The 20173-nt window shown below is 45.0% G+C and overlaps 1 protein-coding gene across 1 annotated transcript in view; it reads left to right on the top strand.

Annotated features, from left to right (window-relative positions):
* The first annotated feature begins 714 nt into the window (after positions 1–714).
* Positions 715–20173, top strand: part of UST (uronyl 2-sulfotransferase) — a 288838-nt gene continuing 269379 nt past the window's right edge. Inside the window, exon 1 of the mRNA XM_026505011.4 lies at positions 715–1400. Within this exon, the coding sequence (XP_026360796.3) occupies positions 1154–1400 (247 nt within the window). The 5' untranslated portion in view covers positions 715–1153. The remainder of the gene's footprint in view (positions 1401–20173) is intronic.

The following is a 20173-nucleotide window of genomic DNA, read 5'->3' as shown; positions in this document are numbered from 1 at the left end:
TTTTTTTTAGGTCCAGAAGCTTCCCATGGAAGGAGGGGAGGCAGCGCTGAAATGGGTATGTAAGGGCTCTTCTCCTTCATCTCTGTTAGGGGAAGACCTCCTTGAGTCCGCTCTGTACCCCCGCCCCGTGCTTCTCTGGTCGCTACGTGGAGGAGCAGCTCTGTGGAGGAGTAGCTGTCGAGCCAGGGCGAGCAAGAAGAGAGCGTCCTCTTCCCTTTCTCTTCCAGGAGTCAGAGCGATGAGCCTGGCCACATGGGGTATGTTTAATTATAATTCACACCACTTGCTCTTTGACCATCTTAGTAAAGTCTTGAACATATACCCAAATATCTTTTACCGGCATTTTGTAAGCAGCTCAGGATACAGAAGGAGAATCAAGTTTCTGAAGTGAAAAAAATATATGTATAGTAAAAGAAGCCGTGCTTCTTCCTGCCGGGGACTGTTTACTAGAGGGAAATCAGCGGGGCCCCCAAGAGGTCGCTGGTGGCGCAGAAACTGAGGCCAGAATGTAGAGAAAGGGGGAGGGAGAAAAACACCCAGAAACTTTCTTCCTAGTTGCGAATAATCGCTGCCCCCCCCCCCCCCGTTCGCCCCCCGGTCAGAGGCAGTAACGTGACACCCGGGAGAAACCCGGAGACCCGGGCGCCGAGAGGGAGGGAAGAGGGAGGAGAGAGGGCTGCGGAGAGCCGGAGAGGGAAAGGGGAGGAGAAGAAGGAAAACCCCTGTCAAGGAGGTGGAGCGAGGGGATGGTGTCCGCCTCCCGTTCCTCCCTGCCGTCTTTTAGAGGAGTCTGAACCGGGACAAAACACGCCGAGACCGACAGACACAAAGCCGGGGGTACACGCTGGCGCTGGAGGCGAGCCCCGGCGGCCGCGAGCGAGCCCGAGGCGCGGCGGGGCGCGGGGCGCGGGGGCGCTAGCGGGCGCGGGCCGAGCCGGGGCCGGGCACCTCGGCTGCTCGGGCCGCGGCGGCGGGGACCATGCCGAGGAAAGTCTCCTGAGCCCGGCAACTTCGGCCCCTCCCCGCCCCCACCCGGGCTGCCCTCCGCGCGGCCCTGCCCATGTGCAGCCGGCCGGCCGGGCTCTCCTCCTCGCAGGCGGATGGGTGACCTTTTCCTGGCACGGGCAGGCTGTGCGAGGCGGCGGAGCAGGCGATGAAGAAGAAGCAGCAGCATCCCGGCGGCGGCGCGGATCCCTGGCCCCATGGGGCCCCTCTGGGGGGCGCCCCTCCCGGCCTGGGCAGCTGGAAGCGCCGGGTCTCCCTGCTGCCTTTCCTGCGCTTCTCCCTCCGGGACTACGGCTTCTGCATGGCCACCCTGCTGGTCTTCTGCCTGGGCTCCCTCTTCTATCAGCTCAGCGGGGGACCCCCTCGCTTCCTGCTCGACCTGCGGCAGTATTTGGGTAAGGAAGGGGGGCGGGCGAGGGCGGCGCGGGCCGCGCGAACTTGTGCGGGGGGAGAGGGGCGCGCCGGGGACTTCTGGCGCTGCGACCGCCCGCCGGCGCCCCGAGGCTTCCTAGGTGGGACGCCCGGGTGCCGGCTTCCTTCCGCGCGTCCGTCCGTCTGCCCCGAGGCGGAGGCGCTGCCGGGCTGGCGTGCGGGGCAGGTACCCCGGGCGGGGCACCGCATACCTTCCCCGCCTCTGCCTCCCCGTCCGGGGCGGAGTGCAGGCGTGTGTGTTTGTGGGTGTGTACGAGTGTGTGTTTTCTGGCCCGGAGGTGTGGGGAGCGACGAGGGGAAGGGACACCCCCCACCCCCCGTGGTGTTATCAGTGACCGTACTCCTCTGTCTCGTGAGCACTCCGGGTCATGCGGGGGGTGGAGTTCGCTCCTCGCTCCGCTCGGTTCAGCACGTTCTGCCCCGCGAGTCCCCCTCCGCAGCTGGTGCTCGCCGGCTCAGTGGCCCAGGGGCAGTTTTCGGGCCCCGTGCTGACCCTGGGCTGGCTTGTCCTTCGGCCACAGCGAGAGGGACGCGGGGAGCGGCTGCCCCCGGGGGTCTGGGGCTGTCCGAGGGCGCGGGTCAGCCTGGCTGGCAGTGTCGCCTGCTTTGACCGGAAGATCCTCTGCGCTGCGTGTGTCTCAAGTCAGAACTTTTTGGAGGGGGGGGGCGCTTGCTCTTGGTTTGTTAGAAGCGAGGACTCCTATTTTTTCAGCAGAGGTGAGGAAGGGGTTGCACGGAGAGAAGAGCGGCTGCAGGGAGAGGGCGTGACCCGCAGCTCGGTGCGGGCGCCGGGAGGGCGGTGCCAGAGCCGGGCGAGCGCACGCCCAGGTCCCCCGGCCCCTGCTGGCGCGCGCCCGGGCTAAGGGAGGCTGCAAATCTCCCACACGTCGTGGCCAGAAGAGGTTCTGCGGGGGCGGAGGGGAGAGGCTGGGGAGGCGCCAGCTTCTTGCAAAGGTCCAAGGTGATGAACCGGAGCCACCGGGCAAACATCCGGCATCTGCCTGACGCGAGTGGGTGCGCAAAGGGAAGCCTCCGAAGCGCTGGACCGTATCGGGCCAAAAGACTCCAGCAGGCTGGAAGCTGCCGCACTTCACCTCAAAAGTCCCCCAGTCGCAGAAGCCACAGGTCTAGATAGCAGGCCGTTTTCGAAGGAAAAAAAAAAAAAAAAAAAAACCACCCCAGGAAAGTGACAAATGTGTCGGAGCGTTTTGAAATATAAACGCAGATGAAATAATGCTCTTTCCATGTAGAGAAGCTCAGATTTTAAAAGGTGTGGTTCCATTAAAGTAGAAACTTTGGTGAACTGTGGTTTTGTAAGATGCTTTAGGGAAAATTAAAAGAAAATATTGTCCAAGCAGATTTCCAAAGTTCAATCCTTCGCATCTGGTTTCTTAGAGGATTTGGGATTATATGCACTTTTATTAGGGAGTCAAATCTCTTCTCTCCCTGAGTTCTGTATATTGGAGTCTCCATAGCTTCATAGATTCTGAGACACCTGCTAGTGCTACAAAGCTAACTTCCCCCCCTTTTCTTTCTTTCTTTCTTTCTTTCTTTCTTTCTTTCTTTCTTTCTTTCTTTCTTTCTTTCTTTCTTTTTTTAATAGTTAACAACATCTCATTGTTAATTGGCATTAGGAAGTGTTTTTGAAGCCCAGGGGTCTATAAAATCTGATAAGGAATTCTTTGTTGAAATTCCTCTTAAGCAAAATGTGGAGGCCAACGGGGCAGGGAAAACATAGTGAGTGGGGAATGAGGATATCTGTGTTTAGTGCCCTCAAGAGCACTTGGCTTTAGGCAGGGCACTCAAACTTCCTGGGCCTCAGCGTTTTCATTAGTAAAGTTAGGGGCTGGACTAGGTTATGTCTCAGACCTCCATCCAGCTCTTGAAATGTTGTGTTTCTGATCCTTTCTTGGGGGTGGGGGGACTGAGAGGAGGAAAGAACAAAGGCCATACTGGGGGTAAAATCAAGAAACTGTGCTATCTAACATGTTAACCTTTTGAAAATTGAGCCAAAAGTGTGTTATTCCCAGAATTGAATACTTTCATCCTATATTTCAAAAAACAAGCCCTGATAAATTTGGGGGCTCAGTTGGTGGAAGTGTGAATTCACTCAGGGAACTGGGAAGAAATGATGGGTCGAACATTGCTCCTGTTACTAACTCATCATTAAGTTTCTGACTGACATGATGGGTGAAAAAAAATGACATCACTGTGAACTGAAAATAGGATACCTTGACCAAATTTGTTCCCTGTTGTTTTGTTACATAAATATAATGATTTTTGGGAAAAGTGCGCTTGTGGTCTTTAAGAGGGTCTAAAATATACCCTTAATAATATAAGGCCAAGTTATCTGCAGAATACTTACCCCTTGTTTCCTTCATTCTATTATTTTAGTGTCTGTCAAAACAAAATTTGTGGTTAGTAAACATATCCTCTCAATTTCCTAAGTTAGCCAATTTTGGAGACAAGTATTTTTTCTTAAATATAAGTTCATGTAAAGTCAAAATTTTCCAAATAAAAATAATATTTATAGCAAAAAAGTTTCTTGACAGGAACTTATTTTAATATACTTATATAATATTATACATCTATACATAGTAGCTACTTGATATTTATGGCAGTAATAACTGAACCTATTGTATCAAATAGGTCTTATGATATTTAACATATTGAATATTCTCACAGTAAAGCCAGGAGATAGGACCATTCATGACAAAAGCTAACATTCATTGTGTATGTTCTGGTAAATGCACACGCAGAATGAAATTGTATCCACATAGCAATATTACAGGGAGCTTCGATCGTTGTTCCCATATTTGATGTGGGAGAAATGAGAACACAGAGATTCACTGACTTGCTGAAGGACCCACAGCAAGGAAGGCAGGACTTGAACCCAAATCTGTCTGATTTAAGCACCTATTGCATAACTCTAAGAGCAGCCAAGATGCAAGAGGAATCTAAAGAGCTGACTGGCTAAAAATAATCATATGTATTTGCATAATTTTGCTTTCTTTGATCCTTTAATTCTGAGTATCTTAAGGGGCCAGCAGAGAAGGGAAATAAGTCAAGCAGCTGGTCTGTTCTTAACTCCACCTTCCTGTATTAATCTCCCGTACCAGCGAGCTCAGCGCTCCCAGTGCCACACACCTGGAGGTGATGTCAATTAGAATCTTAAACTCTTGATCCTCTGTCTTCCTTTAGCAATTTGTTCTTTGTTCAGGCTGGTAGTTTTCAGTGTGTGGTCCCTAGACCTGCATCAGCATCACCTGGAAACTTGTTACAGATGCAGATTCTCAGGGCTCATTCCAGACCAACTGAATGAAAGAGTCTGGGCCCAGGACCCAGCAATCTGTATTTTAGCAAGTCTTTCAGGTGACTCTGATGCAGACTGAAGTTCGAGAACCATCATTCCAGGGTAAAACTTTACTTTCAGGAAGCCTCCTATATAGTTGAGTGAAAGAAAGGAGATGAGAGAGGAGATTCAGAAAGTATTTTAAAGGTGATGTACATGGTTTCATCTTTTACAGTTCAACTTTTAAAAATGCATCTGCTTTGCTGCTCAAGCCCTATTGTTTCAAGGGAAGGACCCGCCAACAGCTGCAGCTCCAGCTGGCTTTAGACTTTCTGAGGTTAGGAGATGCGTGGAATGGGGTGGAGCTGGCAACCGGAAGGAATAGTGAGGAAAGGAAGGGAAAGGAGGCAATAATGATGCTTTCTCTTCCCACAGAAGTTGGGTCAAACAGTTCTTTTCTAGTTTGTTTGGGGATGAGCAAAGTCTGTTCTCCTTAAAGGTACTTTTTGCAGCAACAGATATGAAGAAAGCAAAATAAATTGAGAGCAGGGTGGATTATGCAGGAATAACTGTGGTCTTGATTTGTTCCTCCTTGAAACGGGTCGAGGGAGAACAGGAGCATACAGTGGGGTAAAGTGCATGCGTTTGGCAAGTGGCTATCCTTAAGCTTGGGGACCATTGTTTTTCCAATTCAGTGAAATTCTTTGCTTTTTTGAAGTGGCATCCAGACTTTGATTTGCTATGGAAAACAAATAAAAATCAAGTAAAATCTCCCCCAGAAATTAGGTTATGATACAGCCTCTGCCAGTAGTCTCATTACTTATGAGCTGTGGAAATATCAGAAACTTGGAATAATATTCATTACCCTGATGTAAACTGAATAAAGCCAGATGGCTTACTACAGATCTTATACAACTGGCAAGCTCTAATGATTTATCATCAAGCCTTGGATATGTGATTTAGCCTTTATGGGAACTAAATTTGCCAGGTCGATCTCAAATTGACATGCTTTCCTTTCCATTTTTTAAATTATACTACTTTAAATGAGGATACAATACTTCTATTTCAGTTTTCAGAATTGCCCATCTTTATATATATTATATATGAGCATGGCAATTCCGAGTCAAAAAATGAGGGAGAAAGAGATGGAAATTTATCGAATTTGAAATTTTCCAGGTTTAAATGAATTTAAAGGAAAATGTGAAACTAGAGATCCAGATCTGTTACAAAATCATCTCTTTAAACCTCAAAAGTCAAATTTAATTTTTCTTCTGCACATCAGGCGTGGTTTAAATATAGTGCTCCAGACAGCAATCTAGGAAATGAATGCATTAAATATGATGTGATCAATAGAAATCGTTGACATAAAAAGAAAATGGCATTCTTGTTCATAGCTGCAAATGTGTCTTATAGGGTTGGCTGGGGACACAGTAGCTCTGTATTAGAGGAAGGACAGAAAATGGAATTCAGCTATGGCAGCCTGTTCTGTAAACACATGGCATGAATGGTGAAAAGCATTCTGCTTTGTAAACTATTTTTGATGTAGACTAGTCTCGGTATGAATTGTTTAAAAGTATGTATAAATATGTATTATCTGGATACTGTCTTTCCTCAAATTCCCTGTCATCAATCCAGGTTTAAAACACTAGTTGGCTTTGTATTTGAGAAACCAGAAGGAAAGTGGTCAAGCTTGTTGGGTTCCAGAAGAAATAGTATCTTTTGCTTCCCCTGAGGGAAGCACAGGGGCAGACACTCTAGCTTCCCTGCAGCTGTCCTAACGGGGAGCAGTGATGGACAATGGAAAGGCGTCTTATTTAACAGAGCGTAGCTGCTTGAATTGTGAGAAGTTATCACTTGCTCTTTCTGCTTTCGTTTTTGTTTTGAAAGATGTTAAGACTTGACCACAAATAAATGTTGTCTTACCTGTATTGATTTTTGTTACAGAAATTCAGCTTTAAGCAGTGATCGCCGTAAACCCTTTCATTTATTAGAAATGGAGACAAAAACATGAATATTCCACCAAAAAACTTTTCAAAATGTTGCAGCTGTGGGGTAAGAAAATTCCAAATGAAGCCCATTTTGGTATTGCTTTTAATTTTTAAAAGCTTTATTGAGATATGGTTTAGAAACCGTACAAGTTGCACATTTCAAGTTTTTAATAGTTTAATAGTTTTCAGTAGTTTTTAGTGTATTCGTAGACACATGCAACCATTGCTATAGTTGATGTTAGAGCATTTTCATCAGCACAAAGAGAAACCGCATACCCTTTGGCTGTCACCTCCCTAGTTCTCCATCTCCCCAGCCCTAAGTCAACTCTAATCTACATTTTGTCTCTGTAGCTTTGTCTATTCTGAATGTCTCCTAGAAATGAAGCCATACAATACGTGGCCTTATGTGACTGGCTTCTATCACTTGGCATATTGTTGTCATGGTTCATTCATTTTATAGCATGTATACCCGCTTCATTCTTTTTAATGACTGAATAATATTCCACAGGATAGACCACATTGTGTTTATCCATTCATGTATTGATGGACATTTGGGTTGTTTCTATCGTTTGGCTATCGTGCATAGTGCTTCCATGAACTTTTGCAGGCAACTTTTTGTTTGAAGACCTATTTTCTGTTCCTTGGGGTATATACTTGGAAGCGGATTGCTAGGTCCTATGGTAATTCTATGTTTAATTTATTGAGGAACTGCCAAGCTGTTTTTCACAGGGGCTACACCATTGTATGCCCCACCAGCAATGTATGAGAGTTTCAGTTTCTCTACATCCTCATCAGCACTCGTTATTTTTCATTATTTTGATTATCGCCATCCTAATGATTGTGAAATGGTGTTTTATTGTGATTTTGTTTTGCATTTCCCTAATGATGAGTGATGTTGAGCATCTTTTCATGTGCTTATTGGTCATTCGTGTGTCTTCTTTGGAAAAATGTGTATTCACATCCTTTGCCCGTTTTTTTTTTTAAGATTTGTTTATTTATTTTAGAGAGAGAGTGCATGGGGGAGGGGCCGAGGGAGAGGGAGAGGGAAGCTCAGGCAGACTCTGCCCTGAGACCCTGAGGTCATGACCTGAGCCAAAGCCAAGAGTCAGATGCTCAACTGACTTACCACTCAGGCGCCCCCCCTTCACCCATTTTTGAATTGGGTTGTGTTTTTGTTTTTGAGTTTGAAGGGTTCTTTATATATTCTGGATACTAGACCCTTATCAGATATATAATTTTGCTATTTATTTTGAAGTTGCAAAAGATGGTACTGGCTGAAACACAATACTGTTACGTGTTGTTCTCTATTGTAGGTGTGTACCTTCTCAAGGGGCAAATTGGTTTCATACTTTAGTCACTTCCAAAGTGCTAAGTACAGTGTCTGGGTTTATAGTACATTCTAAATAAATTCCTAACAACCTGAAACAAGGCTCTCTTCAAAACAATCTTGGGGATCTTGTTTGCAGTATGGATTGCTTTGAATAGGAAACATTTTGGTTGTCTGCATTTAGTTCTCATGTGTGAAACTTCATGGATAGCTAGCAGTAACCCATTTTATAGATGTCAGAATGATTACTGTGACTTATATGTGAAATATGAGTGTAGCTAGTTTTGAACAGCAGATTATAGTACAATGGATGTATTTTGTCCTGTATTTGGTCACTAGAATGGAGCTGATGAGCTCAGCGGGGGAAAACCTTTGGTTACACCATGTTCCTTATACAAGGTAATACAAGGCTACCAAGAAGATCTTGAGCCTTCTCATAAAATTAGAATTCATATGCAATTCATTTTTTATTCACCTTGTACTACAGCATACAGAACAAATATATAGGAATGGGATTATGTATATATATTTCTCTTTAGTAAATTAACATGAATTTTAGAAAGAAATATTACTTGTTTTTCTAACAGTGTTAGATATTTTTAGTGTGTTTTAAAAATATGTGTTATCAAAATGAGAAGCTTTAACATAGGTACGTTCAATTCCATGCTGCTCGGTAGCAGCTCAATTTGAATAATTTGTAACACTCTCCTATTGAAAATGACCTGGGAGCCAGACAGCTGTTGAGTGTTGAGGGTATGCTACACCTCTTGGTCTGACTCAGGGTTTCTATCAGTTGTCTGTCATTTCCCAAAGATAGCCCCTGGCTCATTTTTCTTGTCTCGTTATGTGACTGTGCTTCTGCGATTGCCTCTCTACCTATGGTTTAGGAAGCTCACATTCCAACGATGATCTCTGAACTCCTGTACTTAGTTCATGATCACTTCTGAAGTTGTGATAGTCTACCCTGTATTGTGACAGTTTGTGGGCCAGCTCCTTGAAAGGAAGAAGCTTCTCCAATACTGTCCATCTCTACTCTGACACCTCTCCTGGGTGCTCTGTACCGATAATTCTCAGGAATTATCTGTCGATGCAATGTATTTGCTGAGCAGACTGTTCTTCGCGAAGGTTCCACATCCTGCTTCATTTGGTCTCTATTTTAAGTAGAAGACGTGGGGAGGAGTGCCAGGAAAGACTTCAGCTCAGGTGATGTCTACGGCCTCTCTCTTCCTGTCTCTTCTCTCCCTGACTGTTTGAAGCATATGTTCCAAGGAAAGATATGAAAGCCACTACGACATATAATTCTGTAAAGATTTCTCTGCGCATGGGGATAACTGTCCACCTCTGACCTGTGGAGATTTGGAATTACCTTTATAGAGCCCCCCCCCCGTAATTAAGAATACTGAGATCAATCTAGAGCTTTGGCCGCATATGACTAGAATGCAGACTTCTTGTTTCTTGTCATTTTTCCAAACCCCGATCAGCTGTTTTGGGAGTTCGCAGATCATTTATTTCTCTCTCTAAGCCAGTGTCTTCCTTTCCTAGCAATTTGTGTTAAATTAGCTAGTCCATTTCTGGCCTGAGTTTTTGTCTTTAAAGAGATTAGACCAAAAGATGGCATGGTTTTTGAAGTAGTGAGCAAATGGGTTTAAACCTAGAAGGGCAAAATGAGAAACTATAGAAGTAGGGCTCGGTGCACAAACCCATTGGCCCTTGTTTGATGAAAGGTACTAAAATCACCGTAAGCCACGCCTTGATTAAGCAATTCGCAGTTCGCTCACTGCTGAGTGGTTGAAGTAATTATTTACATTGAACTGTACTGCACTTCCGGAAACGCCGTTGATTTTTTTTTTTTTCTAGCTCAGTGAGTATGACTGTCACCATCTTAATGAAAATAAAAATGGAAGTATTCTGAAACACATAAATTCTTTTGTTCAGTCATTCAGCAAATATTCATGGAAGGCCTGTAGACCAGAAGCATCAGACGTTAGAAAGAACAGAGGCTTTAGGGCAGAGATGTTGATGGGAATCACTGTGCTACCACTTAATCAGCTGGGGGAACTCGGGCAATTTTCTCAACTTCTCTGAACCTCCGGTGTTTTGATCTGTATGATGGGCTTGATAAGTCCTGTTTTATAGGATGCTATCTACCCCAGGGCCCGGCATTCAGATTCAACAAATGTCCATTTCTTCACTTTGTCCTTTGCTTCTCTCAGGCTCCCTTTTCTTCTGGCACAAATACATCCGTGCATGGGGCACACACACATGCAAACAGACATCCTCATGGAATGTGCAGACTCACTCCTGGCTTGCCTTCCAACCGAAAGCACCAATCTAACCAAGAACTATGAATGTACTAAATTAGTGTTCTTGTGGGTTATCTCGTTACCCTCACCCTCATATTGGTGAGGGCTCTTCGACAGCTGACAAGTTCCAGTCATATGCCCCGTTAATTATCTGCACACCAATCATCCAGCTTCTTCTCTCCATTGCTTCCTGAAAACAGTCTTGAAAGAACACGTTCTACGCACAACCTGCTTTGCTCTGTTTTGAATTTATCCACACCTTCCTCCCCCCACCCCCATATTTGTAAAATAAAAGTAGTTGTGCAGAGAGAGTATGGTGAAGCTGACACTCTGGGATGGCCTGCTGTTCAAGGACAGGGCTAGGGGTCTGTCACTCATGCCCTTTCAAGCAATCAGGATGCTAGGCAGACAAGGTGACAGCTGTGAGAACTTCTCACACTTAAGATGGAACTACCAGGCCCCATAGGAAGGCCACTTGCTTTTCTCTGATTCCTGCTTCCCTTCTATTGGAGGTCAGGGCCAGAGTAACGGACCCAAGTCACGGATCCTGTCTTCGCCTGGAGGCTGGTGAACTTGCATATTCCGCTTCTTCCTGTCGCCTTGACCTGCCCGGCCTTCCATGGGTGCTGGCACCTGTGAGAGCCCCAGGCCGTTCCTATCTGCGGTATCTGGTCACTCGTGTCCTGGAGAAGTTGAAAGCAAAGGCAATTTTACATTATTTAATAGAAAGTTAAATTTTGTTTAGAAAAGCCATGACCTTGCAATTCCGGCGGAGAGCTTCCTGCTTTGACACGAGGGCTGTTTGACGTGAATGCCTTCCCGCTGGAGAAGCAGAAGAAAACCGTGCGGGTTGCTGTGAGGAGTACAGGACCTGGTTCCGGAAGGGTTCCCAGGTAGTCAGTGGTCAGTGCTCTTAAGTCACATGAGCCTCTTAGGCTTAGGATTCTTTACCTCTAAAATGAAGACCTTTGATTAGGTCCATGATTCTCCGTTGTTTTTCACGACCCCGAGATCATGACCTAAGCCGGAATCAAGAGTCTGACACTTAACCAACTGAGCCACCCAGGTGCCCCAAGTCCTGCCTACTCTTAAAATCGTATGTTGAAAGAGATAAGAAGCCATTTAAGTGTAACAACTAAAACTGTAAGGCTCTTTGGCACTGAAAGTTTATTTAAAAGACTGCAGGAGTCAAGTGACTCAGGCAAGTAGAAAACGCGAAAACTTTTTAGGCCATTATTTTCAAAGTCTTAATCATAGTTTTTTTTGTTTGTTGTTTTGTTGCTTTGTCTTCATTAAAATTGGCACCCCTCCCTCCACATCACCAATTTGCCACAGCCTTTCTGGACAATAATGGGAGAATCTTGTTCCAGAAATTGTGGGAAACAGGATGTCCCTAGGAAGGCAGAGAGAGAGGGAAAGCAGAGGAAGACATATCTTTCCAGAATCTAGTGTCTAACAATGTGATAGGAAGAAAGAAGGAAAACAAGTAGGAATAAGAAAGCTCCGTTGTTCAAAGAAGGTTCTCACACGCTCTTGCCAGCTGTCTGCTACTGGCCATCCCGTTCCATCGTGGACAGCTCCAGTGGCTGAGAGAGTTCTTTACAGGGTGGTGAGCTACTTCCGTCTGCTTCTGCTAGTTCTTCTGGAAGCTGCACAGAACAGTCTATTGGACTGTATCATCTTTCAGAGGATTGAAGATATGAAGATGACTGTCATGCCCCCCGCCCACATAAATATTGCTCAGAAAAACAGACGTAAATCCCAGTAGTTCCTCATCTGAAGTCACCTTCAGACGTAGAGCAAACAGCAAAGGGAAAAAACGGCCATAACAGTAGAACCTTCTGAACAATGGCACCCCATAAGCAAGGCAAAAGACCCAGACTGGGGACAGATGTTTCTCTAGGAAATGGGATTAATATGCAGCTATTTAAATGTTCAATAAATCAATAAACAAGAGAAATAATTCATGAGATAAATGAGCAAAGAATATTAGCAGGCAATTCATAGAAGAGGAAACATACCTGGCCAGTACGCCTATGCGAAGACCAAATGGCTTTCATTCTCTCAAGTACCTGAACCACTTGCCTCTGTCTCTGGGGCCCTTCACTGGCCTTCCAGTTCCCTCTGCTCACGAGCCTACTTTGCAGAGAGAAGTCACTCTCAGAAGTGTGTCTCTTCTCACCCACCTTCTTCTGAGAATGACCGCCACATCCATCACTGTTGTGTCATCATGACAGGGGAGTGGAGCCTGGGGCAGCTCTCGGGAGCCCTGACTCAAGCCCTAAACACAGAAGGCTTGCCGAGCGTTTGGTGCCACATTTGTGTTGGGTGGTCTGCTCCCTGAGACACCCCTCTGCACACTCAGAACCACAGCCAGTGAACCACACACAGTTAACACCCAACAGCGCCCTGCTCGGCCTCCCTCCCTCACGGGCGCTTTGCTGAGTCTGTAAGAAGCAGGGCAGAAGGAACTGACGTCGCCCGCTCAGAATGCAGCATCTTGCCTGGGAGTATTTTCTCAATATCTGGGAAAACAAGTGAAACTGACTCATCTGGTTGGAGTTCTACAGAAATATGATTGCAGATTTCTTGCGATTTCATTCTGCTTTCGTGTCAGAATTCATCCAACGATGTGCCAGAAAATGTGTGTAAAATCACGTACGGATTTAGACACTTGAAGAGGAAGTTATTTTTACCAGGCCGGGGAAGGAAACAGAAAGTGACAGTTGGCAGGGAAGTCAGGGCAGGGCTGAGTAAGGAGGTGAGGTGTCTGCACAGCTGGGGTGTGGGCACGCTTGCATCTCCCGTCTTGCCAGACTGGCCTGGGGGCTGCGGTGCGGTCATCTCTTAGCAGGTCGAGTGAGGAGTTCCTGTGCCGAAGACCTACCCAGAGAAGAGTGTTGACATAACCTCGGAGGACGATGCCAGTTGAAGCAGTCGTGAGGTTCACATTGGTTACTCCTGAGACGCGCTGTGTGCTCTCCGGGGCAGTTTCACGGGAGTCCCTCTCACGAGCTGCACAGGACACCGAGGTGAAAATGGAGCGAAGGATTCTGGAAAGCGATGCAAATATAAAAACCAAATGGTGCAGCGTCTTTATTTTGCCTTAGCAGATGACAGGAGCGAGGCTGTATTATTTTCTTTGCTTGGGCTTTTCCCAATTCCAAAGGCTGCTCTTGTTTGCTTGCCCAGCAGAGATCCAAGGCCTTACAGAGTCTAAAGTATTTGTGGTTATGTTCTTCTAGTCATGCTGTGAGATGAAGAGGTTTCCAGAAATTAAAGGGCGGGAGAAGGAAGGATTTGTTAGGATCTATAACCTTTTTTTATTGCCCTTTTCCCTTGGGCAAAGGATATCTAAAGTTACCATTTAGTGATGACATTTGAGTCTCATAAGCTTGTAGTTTGATGATGAACTTTTCAAATGCATTTGGAAAATACTTTATTCAAGCATTCTTGCGCCTTGCTGTCCTGTTCCTTATGGCTGGGGAGAGGTGCGTAAGTTCTCTGTGCCCGTGTTGTGAAATGTTCACGGTCACAGTGGTGCCACTCTGTTTCTGACCTGAACTCTGGCATAGAGAGTGTGTGTAGGTGTGTTGGTAAGTGTGCTCCCTAGCTTGGAGGGATGACCTACTAGAACATACCTGGGTTACCAGGAGGGCTTCTATTTTTGTGTTTCATTTCTTTTATGGCATCATGCATTGCTGTTTGAAAACATAGCCCCCGTCATCCAGGTTTTTTTCCTGGCCACCTTGTTGGAATGATAGGTGACCTTTTGTTCATTTCAGAGTAAGTCTTGCCCACAAGGCTTTTTTTTTTTTTTAATATTTTATTTATTTGAGAGAGAGCGTGAGAGAGTGCACAAGTGGCGGGGAGGAGAGGGGTAGAAGCAGAAGGAGAAGCAGACGCCCCGCTGAGCAGGGAGCCCGACTCGGGGCTCCATCCCAGGACCCCGGGATCACGACCTGAGCCGAAGGCAGATGCTTCACCCACTGAGCCACCCAGGTCCCCTGCCCACAAGGCTTATACTTCATGGAAGTTTGATATCGTTGAGCCTTAAGGGATCAGAGAGCCTGTGTTTTCCGATAGCTTTCCCATGCCTACCCTCCTTCACATTCGGCGTGGCAGTTGCCCTCTCTTGCTTCCATCTTGTTCCTTCCACAGATATTCATCAACTCTGGTGAAGTGCTGGGTGCTGGAGGTAGCCTGAGCTAATAACACGGCACTCAGGGGGCTGCCTTCTACTTGGAAGGGCGGAGAAGGACTGAGGCCACACATAGAGAGGGGTGAACAGGGGCCTGTGGGAAACTACCGGAGGAGAGTAGAAGCAGTATTTGTGCCTGGCTGTGGTGAGGCCGATGATCTCTTTGGTTAAGGCCCTGTTTATGCCAGTCTCAAGCTCTTAAGTCTGGATGCACGATAGAATTACCTGGAGAGCTTTGGAAAATGCTGATGTTCATTCATTTGGTCAGGGTGGGGCCTGCGCACCTGTATTTGTTAGAAGCTCCCGGGTAATTCTAATATGCAAGCAACGTAGAGAATCACTGTAGCGGGTACAGGGCACAGTAGTTCGGCGTGTGCATTAAGTCCTCTTACAGTGCTATTGAGGGATGCTTCACTTAATCTAAAATCGTTTATTTGGTTGTGACGTAACCCTTTAGCTTTTGGCTTCTCCACACCAGCTCTTCTCAAACTCGAATGGCCTTCAGATCACCTGGGAGTTGGGTAAACTGTAGATTCTGGTTCAGTAGATCGCGGGTGGGGCCTGGGATTCTGCATTTCCAAGAAGCTCCCAGATGTCTTCAGCATGCTCCCTCTATCTTGTTGAAAGATCATACTTTAAGTAGCAAGGGTCTACACTGCAGCTTTTCTAGGACATAATTAATATTTGTAAACAGACCCGTGAGTCAAGGTACAGCCCAGCCCACTAAAGATCTGTGCATTTAAACATTTTATAAAATTCTTCTTTTTTTAAAGATTTTATTTTTAAGTAATCTCTACACCCAACGTGGGGCTCGAACTAACAGCCCAAAGATCACGAGTAGTGTGTCCCACCGACTGAGCCAGGCACCCCTATAAGCTTCTTTTTAATTGAATTTTCATTCACCAATTTGATTGTTCAAATTTAAGAACACTAGATTTTTCTTAAGTGAGAATCACACACCTGCATGATTCAAATTTAAAATGCCTATTTTTTTTTCTTTTAATCTTTGTAATCCACAGTATTGAAATGTAGGCTGTTTGGAGGTTTGTGAATGTACATATTTTGACCTAACGTCAAGTTCGTTAATAAGCATTGAAAATAAAACAACTGGTTTGGGTATGAAATTTCTTCATAGTTGTTGCAGATTCCTGCCCCGTTTTAAATTTTGTTGTTGAGGCATAGTATCAGAATTCATTGCCAAGTATACCTCTTATCCAAATACTCCCGGTGACAGATTTTTTTTTTTTTTTTAAGGCCAGAGCAAATAATTGGATGCAAATAGAGCAAATAATTAGAATGACTTGGTGTCATGCTTTCACAACACAATTTTAAGAAATAGTTAAAACCATTAATGCATGCTCATTGGAGGAAACTGGAAAACAGAAAGACACAAAGAAGAAAGGAGGAAGCATGTTAATTGCTTTACTCACAACTGCTTTGGTTTGGTTACACGTTCCTCCCCCGTGCAGTATCACAAAGGCTCTTCCACGCCTTCACACATTTTTCTACGAGGTTGGTTTTCATGGTGGCAGAGTATCTTGTGAATGTTCCGTGATTCCTTTAGTAGGGTCTTTTTCATATTTAGCCTCTTTCCAGTTTTTTGAGATTCTAGATACAGCTGTGATGAATATTGTTCAGCTTTCGCACCCTTGTCTACTTCCCTGGGATAAATCCCTAGACTTGGCACTGCTGGATCAGAGTGTGAGCCCGTGTTAGAATCACTCTTTGTACAAACTGCCGTAGCTTGTGGTGTAGTTCACCAGCAGCCTGTAACCTGTTTTGCTCATTCCCTGACAAGTACTGGATCTGATGTCATAAAACTCTCACCCATTCCATTGGTGAAAAGTGCTATTCTCTGGCTATAATTCCCATCTGCATGCATATTAGTGACATTGAATAATTTGACTGTGTTTATAAGGTGCATTACTTCTTTGGGGAATGTGATTTACCCTTCTCCATTTTTTCCCTCTAGATGTGAATGTTCTCCTTTTCTTATCAACTGTAAGAGTTCTTTCAGGATGGGGAGTATTAACCCTTCCCCATATGTGCAAATAATAATCTGGTTTTTCATTGCCCTTTGGTTTTTTAAATCAGTATCTTTTATTTTTCCTGTGCACTAATTCACGTTCTTCTGTTTATTATTATTTTTTTTGCTTTGGGGTTTTTTTAGCTTTTTTTTTTTTATTACGTCCAGTTAGCCAACATATAGTACTTCATTGGTTTTTGATGTAGTGTTCAACGTTTAGGAAGGCCTCATATCCTGATATCAAGTACAGATCTGTATATTTTCTTCTAGTTTGTTGTTTCCTTATTTCATTCATTTTCTCACCCGTTTTGGCACTTATTTTGGTGTAAATTAACTCCAGTGAGTCTAGCTGGAGAAAAAGTCATCATACTTGAATGTTGTCATTCTTGAACAATAAATTAATTTTTCAAACATTGAAATGAACTGATTTGACCTTAGTGCTTTTCAGAGGCTTTGAAACCCCCGTTTGCCATCTAATCCCACACTTTTGGAGGCAGGAGGGATTCGGAGGCCATCCAGTCCTTCTCTGTAGTACTAGAACCCAGTGGCTGGGGCTCTTCTTCCGCTGCCTCTTCCAGCTGTACCTCTGAGCGCAGGTCCCCGCTGCCCAGCCACTGCGATTGTTTCTGGACGGAACTGTTTGTGTGTCCGTGGATTGCAGTTACTTGCACTCTGGCTGGGCAGACACGGCCGTTCTCCTTGCCTGTCCTGGCTTGAGTTGCTCGGTTACAGGATTGGGCAAATTTATAAGTCTCAGCCTCTTGGATTCTTCCTGGGTTTCTTACTGAGGGCTAAAAATGAGCCTCCCAAAGCCACATGCACCCTTCTCAGTTTGGCTAGAAATTAAGCTGAGGGTGGAGCTCCTTAAGGACAGCCTGGCTCTCCCAGCCCTCGGCCCTTTGCAGCATCTTGGTCATGGGGACAGCATTCATGTTAGCACTATTTTTATAAGCAGCTAGATGACAATAAGTTATTTCATTCCCGTGGGTTGTTATTCTTTTAAATGTTTATAAAACTCAAGGGATCACAATTTGAAAACACGGACATTTAAAGGCCAACCATATGGTCTAGCAGAGCTGCGTTTTCTTTTCAGGAAATCATGTTTCGACTATGAACTTGCCTTTAACAGGATGTTGAGTATTTCAGGAGGCAGTGTGGTGTAACAGAGCATTGGGCTTCAAATCAGAAGTCCTCTGTTTGAGTCCTGGCATTGCCACTGTGCAGCTGTGTGACCTTGGGTAATTCACTTAACCTCTCTGAATCTCCATTGGAACTTTAGAGGGACTCTTTCTGTTCTAGAACAACAGCCACCAGATTATAAAGAGAATGCTATCTGGTACTTTGCTGCCTGGAATACTATGAAAATTTGCATTTATAATATCTGCCAATACACATCCTCATTTTAATTATCGAGGCAGAAGCCTAACTAGAGCAGGTGGCCCTCCGGAGTGTAGGAGCAGGAGGGATGTTACTTAACTGTGGGATGTGTGTGTGTGTGTTGTGACTTCAAACAAACAAACCCACCAAAGTTCTGCCTTGAGGCTTTCACACACAGGGTTATTTGTTGTGCATGTGGTTCTGCTCTTTCTGTCACAGTTTTCTGTGGGAAGAAGTCCTCCTAAGATAATGTAAATTACATTTTAATCTACTGGATATTTTTACTCTTTCCCTATTTTCCTAAAGGGCTAAATGAAGATTTTTTTTGGTATGTCCTAAGACCTTTGACTATTTCACTTTAATTTACAAAGAATAGTTTGATGATTAGAAGTTCTAAAAACACTTACCCTGTGATCATTTGATGTTTTTAATTTTTTCAATAATGTTTTCAAAATTTGTGTGCTAGGGACACGAATGTTCTCCCAAGAGCTACTAGTCTAGTCTCTGATACGGATGTATATATAAATTCATCATTTTCATGCATCTATTTGTGCTAATAGAGATTCGTTCGCATGCCTAGGGAGCAGAGGGGAGGGAAAAATTAAATTACAAGAGGGCTCCATGGAAGAGGTGACACTTGAGCTGGGTGTTGAAGTGTAAATAGGAGTTTGCTGGGCAGAGATCTGGGAAAGGGACATTCCAAGCAGAAGGCGCAGCACTTGCAAGGGGAGGCCAGTGGCAAATTCTGGCACCTGTGGGTACTCCAAGAGCAGTACAGGGTGGCTTGTGAGAGATTGTGGCAGGGCCACAGGGAGTAGGTTTGGCTACGAGGGAGGCTCCTAAGAGTAAAGGATAGATTGTGAAGGCACCTGCGTGTTGCACTGACCTTTAGTGGGGCAACCACTGAACAGTTTTAGACAGCAGGGTGATAGCAGATTTGTTATTCATGAAGATTCTGGAGACAGAATGCCATGGAAGAGTCTAATCATTTGTCTGGAATGGTCTTCAGATTTGAATAGCCTTTAAAGTTCATAAAGTACTTGCCCAAGTATTATCACACCTGCTTTTTTTACTCTCCCACGTGGTGGGTGGTCAGCTCACTTTGCAGATGAGGAACCTGAGTCCAGAGATGCATGAAGGGCCCTGGGTCGCTCAGCTGGTGGGGTGGGGAGAGGAGGTGTTCTGCCTCTGGTCCAGGTCTGCTTGGGCCCCAGGGATCTTGTCTTCTTTACTCCATGCATATGGAAGCAGATTGCAACAAAAGCACTGGAGTATTTTTCTAACTCCTTTAACAAGAACTTTCAAAGTAGTTTTAATCTTGATAAAGAAAGTTTGACAGGAAAGTCAACTTAATTCTTATCCTGCAGGTATTTATTTAGTCTAATAGATTCATGTCGATTTGCCTCCTTGCCGCTGTTTTCCTGTTATGATAGCGTTCTACGAGCTGATGGTTTATTTTCTCTGATTAACTAAAATGGGAAGAAAAATCCCCACTGTGTTTTTATTAGGATAGGCTCTACTGTACCTTGAATTTATGTTTCATTTATTTCAGTAACTTCGATTATGCCATTTCGTTGTAGATCAAATTAGCATTTAGGCTATCGTTTCTCACTGTTTTATAAATGATTGTTCACTGAGTATGGCGGGCTTATTTTCTCCGTAGCCTTATTGAAGTTTCTTCAGAAGTGACTCCACTTACGTCTTGCCTTAAGTCTTGTATGCTGGGGCTGTTGATCTTGCTTTTTTTCCTTTTCTTAAAAAAGATTTTATTTATTTATTTGAGAGAGAGAGAAAGAGAGAGTGCTCAAGTGGGGGGGAGGGGCAGAGGGAGAAGCAGACTCCTGCTGAGCATAACCTGTGCCTGAGGCAGAGGCCTGACCCACTGAGCCATCCAGGAGCCCTGATCTTGCCCTTTGCACGTAGCTTTTCATAAAGCGGTTCAGCCCTTCCAGCCCCTGCTGGAAGACACATGGCCCTCCCTGTGCTGCCACCTGCTCTGGGAGGTTTCAAGCAAAATGGTCTAGTTTTTTTGTGCTTGTTTTTAACCAGAAACCAGTTTCAAAATCTCTAATCTTGTTAAAACACAGCTGGAGGAAAGGGGTTTAGGCCACAAAAAAAATTGAACTGCGCTGATGGTGGTGGGTGGGTAAGGCAGTCCATCGACCACTTGAATTGCAGGACATCATTTTAGGGAAGAGGTGAAGGATAAAAAGCTCAAGGGG

The sequence above is a fragment of the Ursus arctos genome, unplaced genomic scaffold (assembly GCF_023065955.2).
Source record: "Ursus arctos isolate Adak ecotype North America unplaced genomic scaffold, UrsArc2.0 scaffold_13, whole genome shotgun sequence".
Taxonomy (NCBI): domain Eukaryota; kingdom Metazoa; phylum Chordata; class Mammalia; order Carnivora; family Ursidae; genus Ursus; species Ursus arctos.
Note: the sequence above shows the minus strand (reverse complement) of the source record. Positions and strands in the feature narration are given on the sequence as shown.